The following is a 26,325-nucleotide window of genomic DNA, read 5'->3' as shown; positions in this document are numbered from 1 at the left end:
ACAACTTTAAATAATTTTTTTTTAATTTATTTGTTTATTTTTGGCTGCGTTTGGTCTTCATTGCTGTGCGCAGGCGTTCTCTAGTTGCGGCGAGCGGAGGCTACTCTTTGTTGTGGTGCGCAGGCTTCTCATCGTGGTGTCTTGTCTTGTTGCAGAGCACGGGATCTAGGCACGCGGGCTTCAGGAGTTGTGGCACGAGGGCTCAGTAGTTGTGGCTCACGGGCTCTAAAGTGCAGGCTCAGTAGTTGTGGCACATGGGCTTAGTTGCTCCGCGGCATGTGGGATCTTCCCAGACCAGGGATCGAACCCGTGTCCCCTGCATTGGCAGGCGGATTCTTATACTGCGCCACCAGGGAAGTCCCAACTTTAAATAATTTGATAAACTCTTAAGGAATATTTTGTTGCCCTTGAATACAGAAAGTGTCTCTTTGTTTTATTTTTAACCTTTTGAGTAATTTCTAAAATTGTGGAGTGTTTCAAGTATAGAAAAAATTGTAGATAATAATAATATAAGAAACATTTCTGTATCTACCACCCAACCCCACCTAATACTAACATTTTGCTATCCTTGCAAAACCACCCCACCCTGCTTTCTTTCTGTTAATCGGGAAGAATTACGGATACAGCTGTGTAGTCTTCCCCAATCTCATTCCCTGCCTCCCTGTCCTGTAATAACTACTGTCCTGAATTTGGTGTCCATGATTTGCTTACATGGTTTCTATGTCTACAACATTTACATGTATCTAGAAGCAATATATATGGCACTATTTATTTGTTTTAAAATTTTCTATAAATGTTATCATTCTGTATATATTCTGCAACCTACTTTTGTAGGGGGAGTCAACTTTTTTTAAATTAATCCATGTTGTCACATGTAGCATGTTTGAAGCTTTATAATAAGTAGGGCCATCTAAAATTTTAGTCTTCTAGGAGATGAGGGATAGTGTTTATCTAGTTAACATTCCATTTGGGAAAACCAGCTTATTCATTTTAGAACCTCCTGTGAAACCCTCTTTCTACATGATCGTTGTGTGTGACTATAACTTGAACACCCTTTTTACCAAGTTATGTGTCATCACAAGTGCTAATCAATCCTTCCTGTACTTGGTACACTTCCTACCTACTCTGATTCTATTTAGCATATTCGCTCTTCCCTTCTCTGCTTACACAGATTTTGAGCTTTTAGATGTATAGACTACTGTTTTTCATAAAATTTGGGAAGTTTTCAGTTACTATGTCTTCAGATACTCTTTCTGCCCCTTTCCCTGTCTTTCTTCTGTGTCTCCCATTATGCAGATGTTGGTGTGCTTGATAGTGTTCCTTCATTCAACATTGATGCTCCTTCTCTCCATCCTTATGCCACTCGTATCTTAGAGGGATTACTACTTTAAATCACCTTAATGTCTGCTAAGCTTATTTCTTTGCATCCAGACTGACCCCTTAGTCTCTGCTCTAAACTAATGCATATTGTCTATAATATCACTTTCACTTCTTTCTTTTAAAAAATCTTCCAGTAGTTTCTCATCACATACATTAATAAAATCATGGTCTGGCTGCTGTCTATACTTTAACCTTCTCTCCGACTAGTCTCCCCACAGGAATACTGTGTTCCAACCCTGTGAGACTATTTAGAATTCCCCACATGTGCTATCCTCTAGGGCTTTACTTTTACACACTGTTGTTGGTCTTTCCAATTCAGCTTAGACCTGACTTCTTCTGAGAAACCTTTCCTGAGACTCTGCTTTTTAAACATAATCTCAGGGACTTTCCTGGTGGTCCAGTGATTAAGACTCCATGCTCCCAATGCAGGGGGCACGGGTTTGATCCCTGGTCTGGGAACTAAGATCCCACATGCTGCACAGTGTGGCCAAAACGTAAACATAATCACAAAAGTACTATCACAGCTCTATCCAAAAAAATCAGTAGTTTCTTTTTCTTTTATTGTTTATTTTTCCAGCTTTATTGAAGTATAATTGACAAAATTGTAAGATATTTAAAGTATGCAATGTGATGATCTGATATACATATACACTGTGAAAGGATTTCCCTGCCCCCATCAAGTAAATTAATTCTTTTTTGAAAATAGCATTATGGGGTTTCTAGGAACCAAAGTATAGTATTAGAGTGAGATGATAAGGATTTTAAATATTAGGGCATTTGATTCTGGGACTCAAGAAATTGTAATCATTTTAAGACCCAAAGTACTAGAAGTTTAGCTCTATCAAATGATATTAAAAACCATACTGTAATCATTTTGTTGTTGAGAAATAAAAATCAGTACTCTGATAACTGATCTTTTAGCATCAGAAAATTAATATTATTTGATAATAGCAAATATCTATTGGTAGGAGTAATGAGAAATCTGTAAATTATGTGAGATATTGTCTCTGCCCTTAAGGAAAATAAAACATTATTGAGATTAAACCTAAAAACAATACCTAAAACAATCCTAAAAAACAAGTGATAAATAATGATGATAATGATGAAGTAACTGTGATACACAACACTTACTGTGCACTGGGAACTATTTTTAGCACTTCAGTTACATTATTTTAATTGATTATCACAAGTCTAGGTGTTATTGTTAATTTCTTAATATCATCGAATATCATCAATTTACATTTCCCCTGTTGTTCTATACATGCTTTTTATTTTTTATACTTTGTACCAATATAATCTCCCAGTTTACTTTTTCCACAGATCGATTTGGGATGTTGCCATTGGATGAACCTGCGGTTCTTGTTAGTGAATTTGTAGATCGTTTTCAAAGCCTTTGTCACTTGGACTTCCAGCTTCCTTCCCTGAGGCCAGAGGACTTAAAAACTATGGTGAGTTTTTCTTGGCTAGCATACAGTGGCCTTCAGTTGTCGCCAGCATGAAGCATTTCTTTTAATGACAAGAGGCTGCAGATAGCTAAGAAGAGAACTACTTGTTTGTCTCTTAACTGACCTTTTTCAATCTCTACCGTAAAGAGGACTTGAGGGTTTAAATAAGTGAGTTCCATTTAAACTTTTAGATATGATTCTTTAAGTGGCGTAAATTCAATTTTATCTCAATTTGTTACTTAAACTATTTAACAGAAGATACTGAAATGTGGCTTCATATGGTTAATCGCATACCATTTTCCCAAAGAAAGTGCTGGAGAAGTTATAAACTCCCTTTTCCCTTGTAAATAGAAATTTTGAAATGCTCTGTCCTATCTGCACTTTGAAACTGAATATTTACTGTCCCATTTCATCATCCTGTGGGTATTCTGTCAAGACAAACTTTACTGTAGGAAATAGAAGCTATGATTTTGCTTCAAGTTGAGAAGCTATTATGGATTTTAGCACCAAACTGTTAGCCTCTGATGCCTGTTATAAATATCCTCCTGTCTCTAGCCAATGAAAGTTTTTTCACCCTGTCATAGTGCTTTCTTATTCTTAGAACAAAAGTAAAGACTGTGGCAAGCTCTTTTGTGGTGTCAAAAGTAAATTCATTGCCAGGCCAAGAAATTAGTAGTAGTCTGTTGTGATTATTTGGGTTTGAAATTTACAGGTTTCAGGGAAAATATGCAATTGGTAATTTGAAAACAAGTTAGTACTAAGAAAAGATGTGGTAGTTCCAGGAACACTGCCCCTTTCTCAATCAGCAGATCCAGGGCAGTTCAGAAAGCTTCTGTGTGATACCTGAGCCTGTGCTGGATAGTAAGTCTTCTCCAGTGAAGAGAATTGTCTTCGTGTTTGTCATTTTTTTCATGATTTTTGCCTTGTACCACCTAGGTACATCATTATCTATGACTTTTCATGGTGGTTGAAACTTTAAGTCTTTTCTCTTGGTTCCTTTGTAGTGCTTGACAGAAGACAAGATCAGTCTTCTCCTGAACCTGCTTGAAGATGAACTTGATCACCGAACTGATGAGAGAAAAACTGCAACCAAACTAGGTTCAGACATCATCCAAATCCACGTCACTTCCTGTATTCTCTCCCTGTGTGGCTGGGCGTGTAGGTTAGTGAATTTGCCTGGGGACGTAAACTGTGACGACATTATATACCCATACACAGCAGTTACTCCTAGCATTTGGAGATCACATGGTGTTTCCTGTGAGAAAAACAGTGACAAAGAAAAACTAAGGGGGTGGAGGAGGGATAGGAAGAATTAGTAACAAAACCAGAATTAGAACTCAGGAATTCTTGAACACGCCTGAACTTTGTTTCTTTTACTATCACTTCCCAGCTGGGAATTCGTGTTCCTATAAATAGTGAAGCTCCTTTCTAGTTTTAGAAAGGAAAAATCAGTTTAATTGATAAAAACTACGGAAGGAAGCACCAGCTGGAACCCTCTAGGCCCCAAGTTGGTGTCTGCATTCCAGCTGCTCAGTTCAGCACAGACTCCCTCTGAGACAGAAGACTGTCAGACCAATTTTGATTTACTTTAAATATGCTTTCTTTGGTAGATTAAGCAATACTTTTCATTTACACGGACAAACTTTAAAAGGGACATGAGAAATTTATAAAACTTACCTTTAAAATAGGCTTGCCATAGAGAGCATGCTAAGACCCCTAGATCTTTCTGTAGGAAATACATGAGAGATGACGAAGCTGGGTCCTAGCATCGGAGGACAGGGCCCTGAGAGGAGGTGGTTCCCAGCCCACTGGCCTGTTGCAGAGATTTGTTTGATGAGATGAAGCATACTCACAGATCATTATGCATAGTCCCTTGAAAATGTTATCCTCTGAGAAAACGCACTTTTTTTTCTATTCCTACCTAGTTCTTCGTTGGAACCCATGCAGCTCTCCCTGATAACATGTTCACAGTGTATGAGGAAGGTGGGGCTCTGGGGCTTCCAGCAGATCGAGTCATCCATGACCGACCTGGATGCCTCCTTTGGTCTGACCAGCTCCCCCATCCCAGGCTCTGAGTGCCGGCCAGAGCGCTTCTCTCTGGTGCCTGAGTCTCCTCGGAGGATGATGACTCGGAGCCAGGATGCCTCGTTTTCCCCAGGCTCAGAGCAGGTATAGACTTAGTTGGCTTGTTTGGGGTGGACTTTTTATTTATTTTTTCAAATTTTATTCTGTTTTTTAAAAAATATTTATTTATTTATTTGGCTGTGCCAGGTCTTAGTTGCAGCGCACGGGATCTTCGTTGAGGTGTGTGGGATCTTTTAGTTGCGGCATGTGGGCTCTTGGTTGCAGCATGTGGGATCTAGTTCCCTGACCAGGGATCGAACCTGGGCCCCCTGCATTGGGAGCATGGAGTCTTAACCACTGGACCACCAGGGAAGTCCCAGGGTGGACTTTTTAAAAACAGCATTCTTACCAAAAGTGTTGTTGGCAGAAAAGTTGGAAATTAACTTAGGTTATATAATTAACTTAGGTTAAGCTTCACTTATAACCGCATTGATCAGAATATTACAGAGTGGTTTTATCACCAGTTGCAATGGAGATGCTAAATTCATTATTTTGTATAGAAATCTAATATTCTTTGAAGAGTTTAGTTATGCAGACAGTTCAGAAACTAAATTCTTATAGTTTTAAAAATATTAGCTTTCACATGCTTCTAGAAATATTTCTCCTGACTGTAGTCATTAATGTCATTAGGGTACTTCCATCATCTCCCCTTTCCTTCAGGCTGAAAGGAGCCCAGGTCCCATTGTCTCTAGAACTCGAAGCTGGGACTCTTCCAGTCCTGTCGACCGTCCTGAGCCAGAGGCCGCTAGCCCCACCACCAGAACCCGCCCAGTGACCCGAAGCATGGGAACAGGAGACACCACTGGCCTGGAAGTGCCATCTAGTCCTCTTCGGAGAGCCAAACGGGCTCGCCTCTGCTCTTCCAGCAGCTCGGTGAGTCCACCTGCGTGTGTGGAGGCCCCTGAGCACAGCAGCGCCCAAGCCCTCACCATGCAGCACAGAGAAGCAGGCATGAGCTGAGCCTGGTCCTGTGGCTACAAGGAGGCCATGAGAATAAGTTTAAAGGTGGGACAGTTGGGTGACCAGAGGGAAAAAAAATTTAAGGGTTTTGCCATTTGTTTCTTTGGGACGTCTTCTGGCAATGTAATAAATTTGTCTTGCCCAAGGGACAGTAGTGAGAAAAGAGGATAGACCTGATAAGGGATGGTTTAACACGAAGGGAGTAAAAGAATTTTAAAAGTGAGAGGGAAATACATAGGCGAAGTTTAAAGGAGAACATAAAACTAGAAATGTGGGCATTGTGAGATTCTGGATTTGACAATTTATAGCAATGCCTCCCTGAACTTACATAGTATCTGCCCTTCATTAACACGGATTCCTCTTCTTCCTCTCTCAGGACACATCTTCCCGAAGCTTCTTTGATCCCACTTCTCAGCATCGAGACTGGTGTCCTTGGGTGAATATCACATTTGGGAAAGAAACCAGGGAGAATGGTGGAACTGAGGTAGATGCCAGCACCCCGGCAGAGCCAGGCTGGAAGGCAGTGCTGAACATCCTCTTGGCCCACAAAGAGTCTAACCAGCCAGCTGAAGCCGACTCCATGGTGAGATAAGCCACTGCCCCGATCATGTGCAGCACTTCCTGTTTATGGGATGAGGAGAAGAGGCTGCTCCTATAATTAGCACCCTGCCTGCCCACAGCTTTCATAAGTCAAGGTAGACTCAGTCTGGGTTCATCCTAGAGAACAGGCATGGGACTGGTTCATTCTTTCTGCAGTTTAGCATATGGCATTCCACCAAATTCTGATAAATTCTTTGTCTTCCCCACTCAAATGACTCGAAGTAGAAAAGGAATACAGAAACAGAAAGAGATAACAGACTGCTGCCAGTGTTGCAGAGCAGCTGCTTTTTCCATCTGAGTCACCGTCACTTGCACTTGGAGCCTGGCCGTTAACTTAGCTGTCAGGACGGAGCATTGTGCTCTGCCACCATGACCTCGATTTCATTCCTCATGGTGGGCACGTGACTTTGCTGTGTTCCGCAGCCCCAGCCTTGTGCACTGACCCTCAGCTGCCATCACAGTAATGACTGCTGCTGGTGACCCTTGTGGGTAAATGCAAGCCTGTCATGACAGCTGAGAAAACAACTCAAATGTTTGCTCTGTGAAAAGGGCGGAAGTGAGAGGAGGGTGGGCATCAAGAAATCGCAAAAACTGCATTCTCTTTCCTTTACTGGCTCATTCCCAAATTTGCCATGTAACCTGCTTAGTGTAAATATAATAATTTCTGACCTCTGTTCCCTCCAAGGACAAAGTAAAATAATACTTGCCAGCAGATGTTTATCAGAAGCATTCCCAGATTCATGGTTTTGTAGGGTCACAGAATTCCACTGGAGGGAGCTATAGTGATGCTAGAAGCCGAAGAATGTGCATTCAGGGGCTTCCCTGGTGGCGCAGTGGTTAAGAATCCGCCTGCCAATGCAGGGAACACGGGTTCGAGCCCTGGTCTGGGAAGATCCCACATGCCGCGGAGCAACTAAGGCCGTGCGCCACAACTACTGAGCCTGCACTCTAGAGCCTGCAAGCCACAACTACTGAAGCCCGCATGCCTAGAGCCTGTGCGCTGCAACAAGAGAAGCCACTGCAATGAGAAGCCCGCACACCGCAACGAAGAGTAGCCCCCGCTCGCCACAACTAGAGAAAGCCCACATGCAGCAACGAAGACCCATTGCAGCCAAAAATAAATTAATTAATTAATTTAATTTAATTTAATTAATTATGGGGGGGGCCGTACTGCGTGGCATGCGGGACCTTTGAAGGTCCGTTTTAGCAACTTGTCTTTTAAGATTCCCCACAGCTGCTGTGACTGGGAAGTACAAAACTTAGAGGCTCTGCAGTAAAGGATCTTGAAGTTAGAAAAAAATTTATACTATTTTTCAACTTAAATCTCTTTCAGTTGTGTCACTGTATTAACTAAATTGCCCTCAGTCACAAGTAAGAGTTCAAACTTTTCCCCCCTGGAACTTTATTTTATTGAGACATTCAGCCGCAAAGAGTATAAGAAAACAGTGAAAATGTCATCTTCTGTCAGAAATTGGAGTGAACTTTATGGATTATCTTGCTAGATATGTTTGTGCTCTCACTGAGACCCTGTGCTTTTCACTATGACTCTCAAAGGCAGAGAGAACCAAGTGTTCTGCTTCACTGAGAACTTTTATCTTTTAGTGAACTGTTCTGTCTCCCTGTAACACCATTTCTCAGAATCTCAGGTCACTTCACAGGCATGATCAAGTGGCAGTGAGATTCTTCCTATTATTAGCTCTGCTGGCTAAATCATGAATCTGAGAAGGCCAAGGTCATAGTTTAAACTCTTAAGGGTCATTTAACTTTGTTTCATTCCTTGGCCTGAGATTATACTGTTAGCACCAGCTAGGCATCTTGTAAATATGAATCCTTGTTCACAAGAGATGATGAATAGGGCCAGTTCAGCATCACAGATGCGAAATCAGTGCAAAATGTGTGCTGCACTGATGCTGGGTCACAAGTGTCATCCTCACATTCAAAGATTAGGACACATACGGATGCTTGGAGGAGGACGTAAGCCGTATTTTAGAGGCTCCGAGTATGTTAGCAGTAATCTAACAGTAGACTCAAGCTTCTTGATTTTTAGTCTGGCTTTAGGTGTATATTATATGTAGCACAATATAAGATTAACTGGTTTTACTCACTGCAAGACATACATAGATCATTGTGGGAGAAATTTACAGACCACGCCTTAAAGCTACTACCCATCCTTTGTCTCTATAAAAGAATTTAATCTCTAATAATGAGCTTTTCTATTTATAGAGTCTCTCTGAGAAATCAAGGAAGGTATTCCGAATATTCCGGCAGTGGGAATCTTTATGCTCATCCTGAAGATATTCCAGCCCTTCCTGCAGAGAAGTGGAATGAGTGGCTTTGAAAAATGAAGCCTGAATTCCCTTTTGAGCAGCTGATGCTAAGTTTTTCTCCGTTCTGGTTTAATCATAAGGAGCCCCTCCCCTTGCAAAGGTATGCATGTCATCATCTGCATCTGACTGAGGGGAAAACCTGTTTGCAACACAGGGATGTGGGCTGGGAGAGGTAGGGCGACCCTGGCTCTGTTAAAGGGGTGCGTGGTTCCAAAGCTCAACGGAGGACCCAGGGCTCCTTACGAAACTCAACGGAGGACCCAGGACTTGAGCATTTTTAGTGTCTTTAGTGGGGACAGTGTTTTGAGGATTCATATCCCAGGAATACGTCAGTATGTGTTAATAAAATATTTGTTAAGATTCTTACAGCTGGAGAACTGTTTTCCTCCTTGTCTAATGGGCTGACATAAAGGAAGTTGAGACTGAGAAAACTACAGTGGAGCAGTAAACAAAGGCAAAATTTCAGTTTTCAGATTGGCTGCAAAGCCTAGAATTTATTTGTGATTCTAGTCAAAGAAGTATTCCTAAACCAGAGACAAGACATTGTTCATTATATCACCAGGAGATCTCCTGATGTGTTATAGTGAATGGTAAGCTGATAATTTTCTCTCTTCACTTTGATAATAACAGAATAAGAGACTATAACAAAGGGAGGAAGGCTCTTCAGAAGAGACCCCTCTCCATGCGCCTTCTAATGCAAGGCTCCCCTGAGTGGGGCTCCCCAAGGCTCTTTCACTGCTGGTGAAGAGCATTGGTGTCCATGGTGGAGAAGCTGACCCTGACCTGCCCCAACTAAATAGACTACCCACTGAGAAAGTGACCATGAAGGAAACTAGCTATTCTCCAGAATGTCATACTTTCTTTTAGTGACTGTGGTTGGTTGGTTTTATAACTCACTTCTTTTATACTGAAGTATTTTAAAGAACATATATAATATAATATTCCACCCATGCTAAACTTCAGGTTATATCTCTAAAAAACAGAACATTTTTTCTATGTACTACAGCCAACAAAAATTAATAATCCCTTAATATCATCTAATACCCAGTCCATATACAAAATTCCCAATTGTTCCAAAAATGTCCTTTACATTTGATTTGTCCAAACCAGGATCCAATTCAAGATCATGGGTTGCATAAATCTCTTTAGTCTAAAGGACAGTCCCTTTTTCTCATATATGTCAGATTTAAAATTTGTCATTTTTCAATCCTGACTTTTTAAAAGGGTAAATAGTGTTGATATCTTTCCCAAATCAAGCCTCCATCCATGGATAAGCCTGTTAGAGGCTGCTTCCAAGTTATTTTTCTAGGGGTGCTCTTTTGCCTTTGGCACTAATGAAAGGCTTGACTGTTCATTCTCCAGTCTCCATGGTCCCCTTAGAGGCTGATTAGTGGGCAGCTCTCTAATGAGAGCTTCTGGAATGAGACTTCTGGCCCAGGGTGGGAAGCCATTTGCTGACAAGTGGCTATGTAGAAGTCTGCTCACTAGAAGCTCATAGCCTCTAGATCACGATTTCTTAAGGAGTAGTGTAGAATCATTAACACAAGGTATTCAAATGGACTACAAGCCTAAGTTTCAGTTTATAATAATGTGGGGGTTTGTTTTTTTTTGTCTTTCCATTACAATTTTTGATTTTGACCTCCCTCCAAAAAATGTTTTTACTTTTCTTTAAAATAGGCAAAGTTCCACACTTTTTTTGGTTTTGTGTTTTTTCAATCATAAATGGAAGCAGATTGGGATAGACTTGATGTGACTCAAGAAACATTAAGTTTCTTCCATGTGTGTGGCACTGTCCAAGCCCTTATATAATGCAAAGGTGAGTGACCACCTGGTTTCCACCCTCAAGAAGTTTATAGTCCAGGGACTTCCCTGGTGGTGCAGCGGTTAAGAATCCACCTGCCAATGCAGGGGACACGGGTTCGACCCCTGGTCCAGGAAGATCCCACATGCCACAGAGCAAGTAAGCCCACATTCCACAGCTAGTGAAGCCTAGAGGCCGTGCTCCGCAATGAGAAGTCCGTGCACCGCAACAAAGAGTAGCCCCCGCTCGCCGCAACTAGAGAAAGCCCACACGCAGCAACGAAGACCCAACACAGCCAAAAATAAGTTTTAAAAAAAAATGTTTATAGTCCAGCCTGGAAGATACGTTTGTACATAAATGTTACACAAGACAAACAGTGCTAAATACTCCAGGAGTATAAAAGAATTCTCATCTTTTGAATATATGGAATTGTAGAGAACTGGGGGGAAGGTGTGGATTTGGCCTGGGCCTTGGAGATGAGCTGGAGATGTATGCTCCATGAGAACAGGGACCTTGTCTGTCTTGTTCATCATCTCAACACTTAAAACTGCCCTGCACATGGTAGACTCTAAATACAAGAAGGATATTTGAGGCTGAAGGAACATTGAGCAAATGAGCAGAATTTCATATGTTCTTGAAAGAGCGGGTATTCTGCTGTGGCTAGAGCTTTCCATTGAGTAGAAGAGAAAGGATAAAAGAATACAAGTTGGGCCACTTTGGAGTCTGAGGACTTTGGTCTTGAATCTGTGGGAAAAGGGAAGCCGTTGAAGAATTTTTGAGCAGGGAAATGACGTTCGGGCTCAGGAAGATAATCCTGGTGTCTATATAACGCACAGTAGGGGAGACAGAGGAGTCTGAGTGAGGTGTGATGGCAGGGAAAATGGATGCCTTGATAGAAATGTCAGTGGTGACTTCAACGTCAGTTTGGGCGTGAGGAAGAAGGGAGGAGTCATGGATGGCCTTGAGGTTTGTGGCCTGCCCAATCAAGATAGAGAACTCAGGTGGGGAGGGAAGATAGTAGTTTTATTTTTACCATTTTGAGTTCAGTTATGTAAAAGTATCTGTCTAGAAATGGTGTTTTAGAGGTCAGGAGAGGAGGGTTCATTGCATTAAAGTCAAGGATCATTGTTTCAAATGCTCAGAACCTATAGAATCTAAAGCCACATAGAGTGATGCTGTCAACCTCATGATCTCACAAGGATCTTAATGCCAGCCTGTTTAACAGTGTACCTGAGGGCTCCACACTACCTGTCAAGTTTATGGTGAATATACTACGAGGACGGACTGAGTATACTTTCAAATAGTAATGGGTGGTCTCAGATGGGGTGATGATTAATTTTATGTGTCAGTTTAACTGGGTTAAATATGCCCGGATAGCTGGTAAAACGTTATTTCTGGATATGTCTGTGAGCGTGTTTCCAGAAGAGATTAGCATTTGAGTTGGTAAACTTAGTAAAGAAGATCACCCTTGGACTTCCCTGGTGGCACAGTGGTTAAGAATCCGCCTGTCAATGCAGGAGACGTGGGTTCGAGCCCTGGTCCAGGAAGATCCCACATGCTGTGGAGCAACTAAGCACATGTGCCAAAACTACTGAGCCTGCACTCTAGAGCCCGCGAGCCACAACTACTGAACCCATGTGCCACAACTACTGAAGCCTCCGTGCCTAGAGCCTGTGCTCCGCAAGGAGAGAAGCCACCAAAATGAGGAGCCCTCGCACCGCAATGAAGAGCAGCCCCCGCTCGCTGCAACTAGAGAAAGCCCGTGTGCAGCAACGAAGACCCAATGCAGACCAAAAAAAAAAAAAAAAAGATCACCCTCAACAATGCAAGTGGGCATCATCCAATCCACTGAGAGCCTGAATAGAACAAAAAGGCTGAGGAAGGGCAAATTTGCTCTCTTCTTGAGCTGGGACCTCCATCTTCTCCTGCCCTGGGACATCGGAGCTACTGGTTTTTGGGCCTTTGGAGTTGGACTGGGACTGAACCATTGGTTTCCTGGGCCTCCAAGCTTGCATATGGTGGATAATGGGACTTCTCAGCCTCTGTAATCACTTGAGCCAATTCACATAATAAACCTTTCTTTATATCTATATGTATCCTACTGGTTCTATTTCTCTGGAGAATCCTCACTAATACAGATGGGACTGAGCTCATGAGCGTCATTTCCCAAAGTGTTTGTTCTCTTCCACACACTAGGACATCACTTCAACCCCAGGCTCTTATTCATTCTTCTTGTGGGTTGTTCCTCTAGAAGTGTTTGGTTTGACCTTTCTGGTAACCCACTTTTCCTGATTTGATTCTTTATTTGAAAAATAATTTTTTTCTTTTGGCAGACTCTTTTAAAGAAGGAAATTGCCTAAACTTTTAATTTTGCTACTTTACTATGTTAAAGATAGCATTATAAATCATCATTATAAGGAATTCTCCCACTTGTACCTAGCCAGACCAGGTAGCTTATGGGGATACTGTGTAATCTCTGTGTTAACTGTCTCCTGCTGGCCCTCTCGCTGGTAAATAGAATTTCCAATACCTTCCTTTCTACCTCCCAGGTCAGAACCTTCTTTTGCAGTCTTGGTCCCGGGGATTAAGGCAGGTGGTGCCTTGAAGACCCCCAGCTGTTCAAGGCTATTCAGACTGCCTAGTTTGGCCAGCCCTGCCAACCTTCAGATTCTCCATGTATTATTTTTCTTCACTGAGACCTCTAGGATTCTATGTTTTGTTTTCACAGAAGTTGCATTTCCCATCCAAGTAGACTATGTTTTCTCAGAGGTTAAGACTGGAGCTCAAAGACATTTAATAACAAGCTCTGTCATACAGCTAGAATGTGGCAGAGCCACACTTAAACCCATGTTCCCCAGCCTTCTGTTCCTTCCATTATAATACAGTTTGGAATACCTTTCAGCACAGTGAGTCTACGATTTTCCTTTCCTGAACATAAAGTTGAGATCTGCCTCTCACAGCGGAAAGGAATATCTTACAACCATTCATGGGACACCAGTATCCAGAATGAGTTTCTCACCTGGCTCTTTTTAGATTTTAGCCAACTTGAATAGACTTACCAGGGGGAACATTCTCTTTGGGGGCTTTCCTCATTTACTCATCAAACTCCTAGACCAGCTGTGGCTGCTTCAGAGCCAGCTTTTAAATCCCTTGCACCCTTTTCCATCTTTGGAACAGAAACAGCTGCATGTACAGCTTGACCAAGAGCAAAAGTACAAACACTTCTTCCTCCTCAGTTTTCCTTGCTATTTTTAGTTTTATTCCTATTCTGGGTTTTCTTTGGCTTTATATAGCTGTTATCTGGGTCGGGTGACCCATGCCCTTGGAAGCGAATGCATCACCCGAGCCCTTTAATTAGAGACCATCAGTCTATCTTTATCCCACGCTCTCTTTTCTCTCATTGCTTCGTGGCTGAAGTGTTGGTGGTGGTTACTGTTTTTCTCTCCACAGAGCCTCTCTGGTTGACTCGACTGTCGTGTTGCTGAAGCCAGTTAGGAAGAGAGGGAAAGGGGAACTTGTATGAGGGCCTCTGGGGAGGGCTGGTAGGCCATGGAGATTGGTCATGTATCGGAAGATTATCCAAAGATTCAGACCACCTTAATATACTTTTCAGCTTTTTGTCCTTATGTCTGTCAGCTACCTAGCAATATCCTAGGATGAGATATGGAAAAAAAAAGGACTATTTCCCAGGTAGGTCAATAAAAGCCCTCAAAAGGGTTGAAGTAAGGACATAAAATGTTAGACCTGGAAGGAATTCTAAGTTTACCTCCAGGTCCCTCACTGTTCTCATGAGGAAGCCAAGGTCACAGAGGCAAAATCATTTTTAGCCTCCCCATCCATTTCCTAGCTGGTCTTGTCCAGCCTAACAAAACCAAAGGAGGAGAAAGAAATCTTGGGTGGCAGGATGGATTTTGAGCCGTTTTGAAGTGATAGGCAAATACTGCAGGTGGAGTCTGCGTCTTAGACCTGAGAGAGGAGAGAGGAACAGTCTAGAACAGGAGAACCTCTGAAAATTGATTTTACTACTACGACAAAGAGCTGTCACTCCAAGTACATATTAAACACTGCTTAGTGCTTAGCCTGCTTAGCCTCTGTTCCCAACAATGTACTGTCTGTCTCCTAACCAGGAACCTAGTTCAAAAGAGGGAAAGTTGGACTTCCCTGGTGGCACAGTGTTTAAGAATCCGCCTGCCAATGCAGGGGACACAGGTTCGATCCCTGGTCTGGGAAGATCCCACATGCTGCAGAGCAGCTAAGCCCATGCGCCACAACTACTGAGCCCACGTGCTGCAACTGCTGAAGCCTGCGCGCCTAGAGCCCGTGCTCCGCAACAAGAGAAGCCACCACAATGAGAAGCCTGTGCACTGCAATGAAGTGTAGCCCCCACTCGCCATAACTAGAGAAAGCCTGCGTGCAGCAACGAAGACCCAACACAGCCAAAAAAAAAAAAGAAAGTTACATACATGAAAGATGTTCGATACATGGTTACTTATAATAAGAAGTTGACAATAACCTAAACATCTAACAGTTGGAGGGTGATTAACTACATAGAGTTTAAATTGGTGGAATATAATTTAAACTATTAAAATGGTAATTGTAATGATTCCGTTGGTGTGGAAAGTTGTTTGCAATACACATGAAAAACAATGCCAGAGCATATATCTCCACTGTGATTTATATACCCATGACTAGAAGAAAACTTGAGAAAATGAAAAGCCAAATTATTAAAATGGGGTTATATAATTTTCTTTGGATTTTTTGGTCATACATACTGTTTGTGCAATGAAAATTTTTTTGTTTCCTTAATCTTTATAATTCGATAACCAGTAGTCTGTGGCCTAGCAAAGATTTCTGGTAAATTTTTTGTTCCCTCCTTAATTCATATCTAAAATTTTTTATATTTTATTGTTTCTCCTGTACTTTTTGTATGCATTTGATATAGGGTAGGTGAGAAACAATAGAAGTAATTAATAGCTTGAATTTAGCTTGAAAGCTGCAAAATATATTGCCTAGTTTTGGTAAATGTTTTTATGCAAACAAGTAAAAAAAAAACCATTCTTGGTAATTTACTAGCTCATACTAAATATCATTTTACACAGTTTATAGACTGGGCAGGAAAGCTACCTGTTCTATATCATATAGAGTAAGTCCCCTACATACGAACGAGTTCAGTTCTGAGAGCGTGTTCGTAAGTCCAATTTGTTCGTACGTCCAACAAAGTTAGCCTAGGTACCCAACTAACACAATTGGCTATATAGTACTGTACTGTCATTGGTTTATAATACTTTTCACACAAATAATACATAAAAAACAAACACAAAAAATAAAACATTTTTAATCTTACAATACAGTACCTTGAAAAGTACAGTAGTACAGTACAACAGCTGGCATACAGGGACTGGCATCGAGTGAACAGCAAGACGAGTTACTGACTGGAGGAGGGAGAGGAGCGGGGAGATGGTAGAGCTGAAGGACCGTCAGCAATAGGAGACGGAGGGCAAGCTGCAATTTCAATCATGCCTGACATTGATGGCACAGGTTCTGGTTCCTTGCTAGATTCAATTCTATCTACCCTCTCAAAAAAAACAATCCAATGATATCTGGGTAGTAGGTCTTTTTTTCTCACCATAGATGACACGGTAGCACTGTATTACATTCTGAACGGCTGCTGCAACCTTCATGTTCCATTCTACGTTCTGGTCCTGTGCCTCAAAAACTAACAGTGCCTCCTCAAATAAAGAAAATCTTCTTGCCATTTCCTGCATCATGAATCTCTTTGGTTCTTCAGTTACTTCTTCTTCCTCTTGTCTCTCTTTGTCTTCTCTGGGCCTCCAATTCCATTTTTTTTGCTTCGATCCACTCTCTCAATTATTTTCACTTATGTTTCCATCGTTATTGCTTGGCGCTCCTTAGCAGTACCAGCTACATCACTGCTGCTTTTACACTTGCTTCTGGACATCCTGGGCTTGAAATAAAGAAGAGTACTACTGTACTCTATACAGTACTGTACAATAAAGTACACAAAAGCACAACCACTTGTAGAGGATGCACGCATGTGACAATGTACGCCAGACACGTGAACTAACTTATGTGCTTGGACATGCGAGTGTACATTCGCATCTTTGAAAGTTTGCAGCTTGAAGGTTTGTATGTAGGGGACTTACTGTAGTAATATAGGAGACATGCCCTCCTTTCCTCCCTTCCTCTATTCACCTTCAATCCACCTTCACTCGAGTGCAGAATCTAGTTAATCCTTTCTGAGCTGAGTATCTTCATAGCTGTTAAAAAAGAAATGGGTGCACACCCATGTTCAATGCAGCATTATTCACTGTAGCAAAGAGGTGGCAGCCTAAGTGTCCATGGAGGATGAATCGATAAAGAAAATGTGGGGCTTCCCTGGTGGCACAGTGGATAAGAATCCGCCTGCCAATGCAGGGGATACAGGTTCGAGCCCTGGTCCGGGAAGATCCCACATGCCGCGGAGCAACTAAGCCCATGCGCCACAACTACTGAGCCTGTGCTCTAGAGCTCGCGAGCCACAACTACTGAGCCCGCGTGCCACAACTACTGAAGCCCACGTACCTAGAGCCCATGCTCTGCAACAAGAGAAGCCACCACAATGAGAAGTCCAAGTACCACGATGAAGAGCAGCCCCTGCTCGCCACAACTAGAGAAAGCCCGCGTGCAGCAACAAAGACCCAATGCAGCCAAAAATAAATAAATAAATTTATATAAAAAAAAAGAAAGAAAATGTGGAAAATATATAATGGAACATTCAGCATGAATAAAAATTTAAAAGAAGGAAATCCTGTCATACGCTACAGCATGGATGAGCCTTGAGGACATTCTCCTAAGTGAAATAAGCCAGTCGAGAAAAGACGAATACTGCAAGGTTCCACTTACATCTAAAAGAGGTATCTAAAGGAGTCGGACTCCTAGAAACACAAAGTGGAATGTGGTTACCAGGTGCTGGGAGGGAGGGGGAAACGGAGAGTTGTCCATTGGGTTTAGAGTTTTAGTTTTGCAAGAAGAAAAAGTTCTAAAGATCTGTGCACAACAATATGCATGTAGTTAACACTACTTACTCTCAAAAATGGTTCAGATGGTAAATTTTGTTATGTGTTTTTTTAACCACATTAAAAAGAAATGGCCACTTCTACTGCCACCAACCTTTTATATGTACAGAGCAGGATCACAACTTGAACTCTGTCCCCTTCATCCTCCCAGTCTAGGTGTGGGCAGCATTGTTCATCATCCCTTTTCCTTCTGTTGACATGTTTGGGTATGTCTTTGCTCTGAGGCTCTCCAGCTGTGCCATGGCCTTGGTTTTCCATGAGCTTGAAGTTGCTCTTTCTCTAATATGGGAAGAAAATGGATGTGAAACCAGATGTGAGAGCTTTCTTCTGTAGATCCAAAGAAATGAGATGTCAAGCGAAAGGCAACTTATCAGATACTAAGTGACTAGGAGCCATCTCCCCTCCCTAATTATCATGCCACATCAGGAAGAGTAAGTCACACAGAGTAAGTAGCTACACAGAGTCAAGATCAGGTATGCTGAGCAGTAATGCAGCAGTACCTACCAGAGCCACTAGGTGGCTGCCATGCTCCACACCTGACTTCCCTACTGAGTGACATTGCAGAGACAGGACCCATGGCCTCCACACTTTGTTGCTAATCACTAGCAGATCAACAGTGGGGGACAGTACAGCACTTACTTTTTCAAATGGCTTATTCTCATTTTTAGCATCATTCCTACTTTGTCCTTATTTTGTTACAGGTCTTCTCCTAACCAAACTTCCTTGAAGGCTGAAGCTGCCTTATTTCTACCGTAGGCTTATACAGTGTGGAGTGAGAGAGACAGACTGAAAGCACTGAGATGGGTAGGGACAGAGATAAAGGGAGAAAATGGAGCCACAGAAGGAAAAAAGTTCCAAGGTCAGGGTTAGGACCCTGTGTCCAGGATTAGGGGAACAAGTAGCAAGGACAAGAAGCTGATTGAATGGGAATTCAGCTGCAAGAGGAAACCCAGGGCAAGATAAGCCATTGGCAGGGCACACTGGCACACATGAGGCAGCCCTTCTGAGGTGGCATCTTTGTGCCCCATCTCAGCACTGGGACTCGGGGCTGGGTCACCCCAGGGCCAACCCACAAAGTTAGGCAAGCCACTAATGAAGCTTTGAGGACATGTTCTTCGAAGCACGGGCCAGAGTGGTGTGTCACCAAGGCCACAGAGCAGCTGAACTCAGGAGATGACCCTTTCCTTGTGAGGATTCCAAAGGCTGTGACTCATGCTAATTAACCCTGACTCACTGTAGCACTGAGCACAACGAGGTCATTGTCTCCACTGAATTGAGTGGGGAAACTGAGGTGTGGAGTGGGGAAGCAGCTTTGCTCCATTAGTGGCACCAGGCCCTGATCAAACGCCCATGAAGCTGCCCTTGAAAATCAGAAGCAAATACTTCCCGGAGGGCGGTACAAAGGAGGAGGAGGAGAGAGGGACATTTTCTTCGAGCTAGTTCCATGTGGGGTAGAGCCATACAACTCTACAGTGTTATGTAAAACAACAAGGAGTTGCAAAGACTACTTGGCCTCACCTGCTGCTTCTACAGTGGGGAATTTGAAGGCCAGAGCTGGGGAGTGAGGGCCAAGGTCGCACACTGGGTGTTGTGGCTGCACCAGGCCTGGAATCCTGAGGATCCATGCTCAGTCCTTTTGCACTACAGCCCCACTGTCAGCAGAAGAGGCAGTAACATGGGGTGTAAGAGCACTGGCTCCAGATCCAGTAGCCTGGGTTCAAATCCTGGATCCCCCAGGTTACCTGTGTGCTTCTGTGCCAGTGACTCCGTGCTTCGGTTTCCTCATCTGTAAAAAGGTAATAATGCCAGTTGCTATGTCATAGGGACATTTGAGAATTAAGTGAGATATGTGAAGTGCTTAGAATAGTGTCTGGCATGTAGTAAGTGCTCAGTAAATACTAGCTTTTTTTAAAAATATTATTTCGATAAGGCAGGCATGACAATCCTTAGCTGCACACCTGGCCACGCAGCCACCCTATTGGCTTCAGCTCAATGCTCTCTCTGGCCAGGTTTCTCCAGTTCGCCTGGTCTCTTGGGTCTCCTGAGGGAAGAGAGCACTGAAACAACAGGTGTTGGGGTCAAGAGGACGAGACATACCGGAGCCTCTGCACCACACGGTCCTTGCTCTGAGTAGGGCTCTTAGCCCAGCAGCCTCAGTGACATCATCAGACAATGCAGATGCTGGTGACTCAGCTCCAAGCCCAGCTCAAGAAGCATCAGGAAGCATCTTGGGCAAGAAGACACAGACCAAGAAAACCACATTCCTGCCAGTCTCCTCGGGTCCTGGCTCCGGGCCTGGCAAGCCCACCCTCAGAAAGTGGTGGTGCAATGACGACAGGAGAGCTAATTACAGTCATCACCGTGCTGGGGTAAGAATACTGGCTTGTTGGTCCAGCGCAGCTTACCTGAGTCATCCATCCTGTAGCCTGTAGCCACCTGGGCCTGGAGCTGGACCAGCAGGCTGCCGGGAGGCTGGGACACCTTCTGCCTCCTGCACTGGCGAGTGCCAGCACTTTCTGCTTGTTCTCCCTTCAGAAAGCAAGTCAAGGCAGTTTGGCCTCAGAGACATAGCTCCAAACTGAGTGAAGAGCCTAGAGGGTCCTTGACAACAGGCCAAAGGCCCCAGGACCCTTCCTGGGATGAGCAGAACCAGACCTGAGGCCTCAGAGCCTTCGGAAAATCACTTCCAGGGATCAGAGATGAAACCAAAAAGTAGAAAACGGATGGGGCGGCAGCTTCCTCCTCCCTGCATGCCACCCTTTACACCACTGAGCCACTTCTGTGTTCCACTGGCCCTGGTGGGGGGAGCGGGGCAGGCAGGCACTCTTGCCAAGCCCCAGCACTCCCCAGGCCAACCCCACAGATCCGCAGTGATCTGAGTCACCTCCCACTAGCTCAATCTGGGGTTTTTGCAAAGTAAAATGAGGAAGAAAATAGGAGCTATATTTCACACACACACACACACAAATTTAATTACAATAGAAGTAGATAATACTTTTTCAAAAGGTATAATAAATGAGAATGAAAGTCCCCTGTTCTCTCTCTGACTCAAAGGGTGAGGGAGACAAGAAGGACATGACAGAGGAGAAAAGGTGTGGGCCCCTTCTGTGGGACCAGGAGGAAGAAGTTTACAGCCCTGAGGTGATCTCCATGGTGGGGACCATCTGTGGTACAGCTGGTGAAGGGAAACTTGAAAAGGCCTAGCGAAGACACCTATGGATGGGACAGGAGTCACAGGAAATAATGCGTGAAGGCTGTAATCCCATGGGCCTAGGTATGTGGCTCTCCTCCAGGAAGGAGAGCTAAAAACCCCATAAAACAAAGCACTGGTCAAGAGGTCAGCTTCCCTGGGCCCTGGGGGACCTGAGATGGGGATTGCGTCAGGCTCGCTCCCCACAGCTGTGGCTATTGCTGGGCTCCTTCTCCCCAAGAAACTGGAGGATTGGTGGTGGCACCCTGTGCTGTGCAATCCATGAGCACTTAAAGCCTCAGCATTTCCATTGCTACCCATTGCCCCTCAGCTTTCTAGTTTGGCAGGAAGTGAGGCTGACAGACTGTCCCCTGAGGGAAGGGAGAGGCAGGAGGGAGGGGGAAGACCTAGTTCTGACCTGGCGGGCTAGAACAGGACCTCAGTCTCCTAATAACTGGCTTTCTGGTTAACCTCCCAGCCTAGGGTGACTCCCAGCCCTGACCTTTTCGACAGCCTTATAAAGAATATTGTGGCCTTCCCCAGAGCAAGCTTGCCATGAACACCAAGTGGAAGCTGCATGGTCTTTTCCGAACCAGCCTCAGAAATTACACAGAATCACTTCCTCTGTATTGTATTGGCTACAAGCAAGTCATGAAGGTCAACTCAAATCCAAAGACAAGGATCCCCCCCCCCCCCTTTCAAAGAGAGAAATGTCACACAGTTTGAGGACATCTTTTAAAACACTACACCTCCCTTGTCAACTTCTCTGGGATGAAAACCTTAAAGGTTAAGGGTGTAAGTGAATCCTTCAATTAGAACAAAGGTATGAGAGAGAGAGGCCAACTTCCTGAAGGTAAAGGGATATGCGAAGTCTTGGAATGCAGTGGGATCATCTATGTGAGTTCAAACAGGACATCTAAGGAGCTCAAGGATAGAACTCAAGCTTGAATACCATCAACTTAGTCAAGATTCATCCAAGGCAACCTACTGAATGGGAGAGAATATTTGCAAATCATATATCTGATAAGGGATTAATATTTAAAACATATAAAGAACCTATACAACTCAATAGCAAAAAACCAAATAATCCAATTAAAAAATAGCCAGTAGATCTGAATAGACATTTTTCCAAAGAAGACATACAGATGGCCAACACGTACATGAAAAGATGCTCAACATCATTAATCATCAGGGAAATGCAAACCAAAACCACAGTGAGGTATCACCTCACACCTGTCAGAATGGCCATCATCAAAAAGACAAGAAATAGCAAGTGATGGCAAGGATGTGGAGAAAAGGGAACCCTTGTGCACTGTTGGTGAGAATGTAAATTGGTGCAGCCACTATGGAAAATATGGAAATTAGTACGGAGTTTCCTCAAAAAATAAAAAATAGGACTACTATATTATCCAGAAATTCCACTTCTGGGTATTTATCCAAAGAAAACAAACACTAATTTGAAAAGGTATATGCACCCCCATGTTCATTGCAGCATTATTTACAATAGTCAAGATATGGAAACAACCTGTGTCCATAGATGGATGAATGGATATATATAAAATAGAATCTTATTCAGCCATTAAAAATAATGAAATCTTGTCATTTGTGACAACATGGATGGATCTTGAGGGCCTTATGCTAAGTGAAATAAGTCAGACAGTGAAAGACAAATACCATATTATCACTCTTATATGTGGAATATAAATAAATAAATAAATAAAATTTAAAAAACGAAGTTCATAGACATAGAGAACAGATTGGTGGTTGCCAGAGGTGGGGCTTGGGGGATGGGAGAAACAGGTGAACTGTTTCTGTTTTGTTTTTTATTTCAAATAGAATTTTCTTTTTTAAAAAAAAGCAGCTGAGTCTCTTATTCTACATATATCACCATAGAACAAGCACTGAACTCATGGCTCACTCACGAGCTTTTTAAAGATCAGATGCCAAACAGGACATCTATGATTTAAGAAACTGGGTCTGGAGTTGTCTACTCAAAATTAGAGTTGGAGCCAATAACAGTTTATGTCCAAAGGAAACAAAATTGAGTCAACAACTAAAAATAAAAATTGTTCCCAGAGACTTTGGCCTCAGGACCTTGGGAAAGGTAATACATCTGGCTCAGAGTAATGTACACAAAGGAATTTTCTAGCCATGATATGACATTCTTACCATTTCTTTCATAGTCCCATGTCTTTGGGGGATGGGTAACATTGTCAATTGACTCAAATTTATTTAATACTCTTTGTGCTGTTGTGGTTATCCTGTTATATTTCCTGAATCTTGAGAAAAGTTCATACATGTTTGTGCATGTTAAAAGAAGTGTCGCTATAGCTATATATGGGACCCCAGATGCATCAGGTCATTGTACCCTTTCCCATAAATAAATATATATGTATACATATAGATAGATAAATACCAAACCAACACCAACCTCCACTTCTTTTTCTTTTTTTCTTTTTTAGCTTCAAATGATAGCTGTTTTATTTTTTTTATTAACAATTCAACTTGCAATCTCAGAATACACTTCAATTTAATGAAGGTATGCAGAGAGATTTTATTACAAGGTGTCCTCCCCAAAAAATTAAATCAGTAGCACATAGTACTGCAGCAATTTTCTCCAGCAGATTTAAATTGGGGAACATACCTTGACATGTCTTTTGATATTTTAAATTTTTTGTAATATTGTTTTTATTATAGCTTTTTAGATAATTAAAACTATATACAAATTAAAACTGTAATTAAACATTTGAAATGCTAAGGGCTGTGTAGAATACACTTTAAACTCCTCCTCTCCCCATTCTATGTGTGGGTGCGTCTGCAGTGTGTGTGCACATTCCATTTCTTTTTCAAATTGAGACTTGTATCCTACACTGAAACCCACTTCTCTTGTCCAACTCAGGTTCAAATATTGTTATTTTGTTGTTCAAAACTATCTCCTCCACATAGATCCTTGAGTTCCTCTGATATCTCATTAAATAACTTTTCTATTTCTTCTCTCTGATATGTACAAAATTTTAATCTATATTGACTCTTCTAAAGAATTATGAATTTTTTAAAATAAATTTGTTTATTTTATTTATTTATTTTTGGCTGCGTTGGGTCTTTGTTGCTGTGCACGGGCTTTCCCTAGTTGCGACGAGCGGGGGCTACTCTTCGTTGTGGTGCGCGGGCTTCTCACTGTGGTGGCTTCCCTTGTTGTGGAGCACGGGCTCTATGAGTGCGGGCTTCAGTAGTCGTGGCACAGTAGTTGTGGCGCACGGGCTTAGTTGCTCCGCAGCATGTGGGATCTTCCTGGACCAGGGCTCGAACCCGTGTCCCCTGCATTGGCAGGTGGATTCTTAACCACTGAGCCACCAAGGAAGCCCCATGAATTCTTAAGAATTAAAGAATTAGAGAATTATGAAATATGTCTTAATCCTCAGAAAAATTTGATCTGTATATTTTTTCTTTTCTTCATACTATATTTCTACCAAATCTTAGTCGATAATTATCAACTTTATCAAAACCAATGTACTTTTAAAATTGATATATAATTGACATAACATTGTGTAAGTTTAAGCAGTAGAATGTGTTGATTTGATACATTTATATATTGCAATACAATTACCACCTTTGAGTTTGCTAACACCTCGATCACTTCACGTAATTATCTAATTATCATTTCTTGGCTTTTTTTTTTTGTGGTGAGAATAATTAAGATCTAGTCTCTCAGCAATTTTGAAGTATATAATACAGTATTGTTGACTATAATCATTACACTGTGCATTAGATCTCCAGAATTTTTATATCTACTAGTTGCAATTTTGTTTAAAAAATGAAGATAAAAAATAAGGACTTAATTTGGGCATGGGAAGTGCTACCATGGGAGGGGACAGGGGACAGCAGCTGGGGAACAGCTGTGTCAAGAACAGGAAAAGAGCAGAAGTGAGAGATGGGGGTGGAAAGTCAAGGACCAGGGAGAAAGCCCTGAGAAACGAGACCGAGCAGCCCTGGGGCTATGGGTTGAAAGAAAGAAGCGAAAGAGGTGGTGACCTGGGCAGAGGACACTCTTTCCCTGCACCTTCTGGGATGCCTGCAGGCCTGCAGTCAGTGCCCAGCCTGCCAACTGAGGAACAAGATATTTGGGCTCCCAGGCCGTGCGGGCCTCAGAGTTGCTGCCTGCTGAGCCAGAAGCAAGCAGCAGAGGCCAACAGACTGCCCTGAATGCCAGAACTGACACCAGCTCTGCGGAACAGCTCACAAAGCCTGGGTTTGGGGCCCATCCTAGGCAAGTAAGACAAGCCTTTGAGAAAATTCTGATTTTTGCCCCCTCGACTGCCCAAGCTGGAAATTAGTGCCACCCAGGATCCTCAGATCTTTTGGGGAGTCCCGAAGGGGTGCTTCACACGTGTCCACAAGCCAGTCTGTCACGGGGCATCTTCCGTCAAGATCTTTGTCTCTGGCTTCGGCTCCCACTGGCCAACCTCACAGACCCCTAAGCCACTTGAGGGAGCCGAAGCTGCCATGCTTCGGGCACCCCAAGAAGTTGAGTTCCCTGTCTTTGTGGGGACGATAACCCCCTCCCCAATTCAGCGCCAGCGTTGTCAGTGCACCCCAAAGCTGCAGTGCACGGTCCAGCCTCAAAGCCCTTTGTTGTCGGTTTGGTTAGCTTCTGGCTCTTACCCCTCGACCATGAGGGCCTAATCCGAGACCAAGGGTCTGATGGGGAGGGGACACCTACCTGGTCCACCCTCCTTCTCTCCACCGAGCTCCTCCCTCTGCCCTCTTCCTTTGGCACCCCAAGGCTGTTGTCGCTTCTTAGAGCCAGGACACACAAAGAGCTCCATTTCAGAAGAAGCTGTTCTTTATGTTTCTGTATCTACAAGATTGATTTTAGTGCTTTTTCCTGAAACAAAAAACTGGATGCCCTCAACGTATACAAGAACAGCTTTCCAATGAGAAATTGGTTCGGATTGTTCCCCTGGGCTCTGAAAATCTCAGGACTGAGTTTCAGCAGGGCACAACATTACATAATGGTAGGAGGAACAAACAAGACGAGGCACGCATTGAGTGTTGAAAGATGTGAAACCATGCATAAGATCACGCTGATCTCACAGAAATTCTCAGCTGCTTCATCTGCCCTCTGCCACGTGGATCTTCCCCAGTGCTATATTCCCAGTGATTGGCACAGAGAAAGCGCTCAGGAAGGATTTTTTGCATAAATGAACGTTTATAGTTGGTGTAGGTGTTTGAAGGCAGAACTTTGTATTGCAACCCTGGTGTGGGGTTGAGGGGTCCCATTCTGGTCCCTCGAAGAAGCTACTTTGAAAGGGGTCTGGAAGACGTGATTTGCCCTCCTCCTGATGAGAAGAAGTCAGACTGGTCTAAGAAGTGGGAGGGGAAATTACCCAAGGGCTGGAAAGGGGAAATTCAGGGCTATGTT

At 43.0% G+C, this 26,325-nt stretch overlaps 1 protein-coding gene across 5 annotated transcripts in view; it reads left to right on the top strand.

The window, feature by feature from the left end:
- Positions 1 to 26,325, top strand: part of ZC3HC1 (zinc finger C3HC-type containing 1) — a 51,135-nt gene that overhangs the window by 8,448 nt on the left and 16,362 nt on the right. For 2 of the 5 annotated variants that reach the window (XR_014246714.1, XR_014246715.1), the window contains exons 5-10: positions 2,701 to 2,828; positions 3,830 to 3,987; positions 4,751 to 4,994; positions 5,580 to 5,822; positions 6,286 to 6,492; positions 8,733 to 8,936. Coding sequence is in view for 2 of the 5 variants with exons in the window: in XM_082399216.1 (XP_082255342.1) it covers positions 2,701 to 2,828; positions 3,830 to 3,987; positions 4,751 to 4,994; positions 5,580 to 5,822; positions 6,286 to 6,492; positions 8,733 to 8,801 (1,049 nt within the window). In the remaining 3 variants the exon portion in view is untranslated. Of the gene's footprint in view, positions 1 to 2,700; positions 2,829 to 3,829; positions 3,988 to 4,750; positions 4,995 to 5,579; positions 5,823 to 6,285; positions 6,493 to 8,732; positions 9,190 to 12,154; positions 12,728 to 26,325 lie in introns of those variants that run through there. The other 3 variants (XR_014246716.1, XM_082399216.1, XM_082399217.1) reach the window with 3 other exon arrangements.

The sequence above is a fragment of the Balaenoptera borealis genome, assembly GCF_965194805.1.
Source record: "Balaenoptera borealis genome assembly, chromosome: 7".
NCBI classification, from domain to species: Eukaryota; Metazoa; Chordata; class Mammalia; order Artiodactyla; family Balaenopteridae; genus Balaenoptera; species Balaenoptera borealis.
Note: the sequence above shows the minus strand (reverse complement) of the source record. Positions and strands in the feature narration are given on the sequence as shown.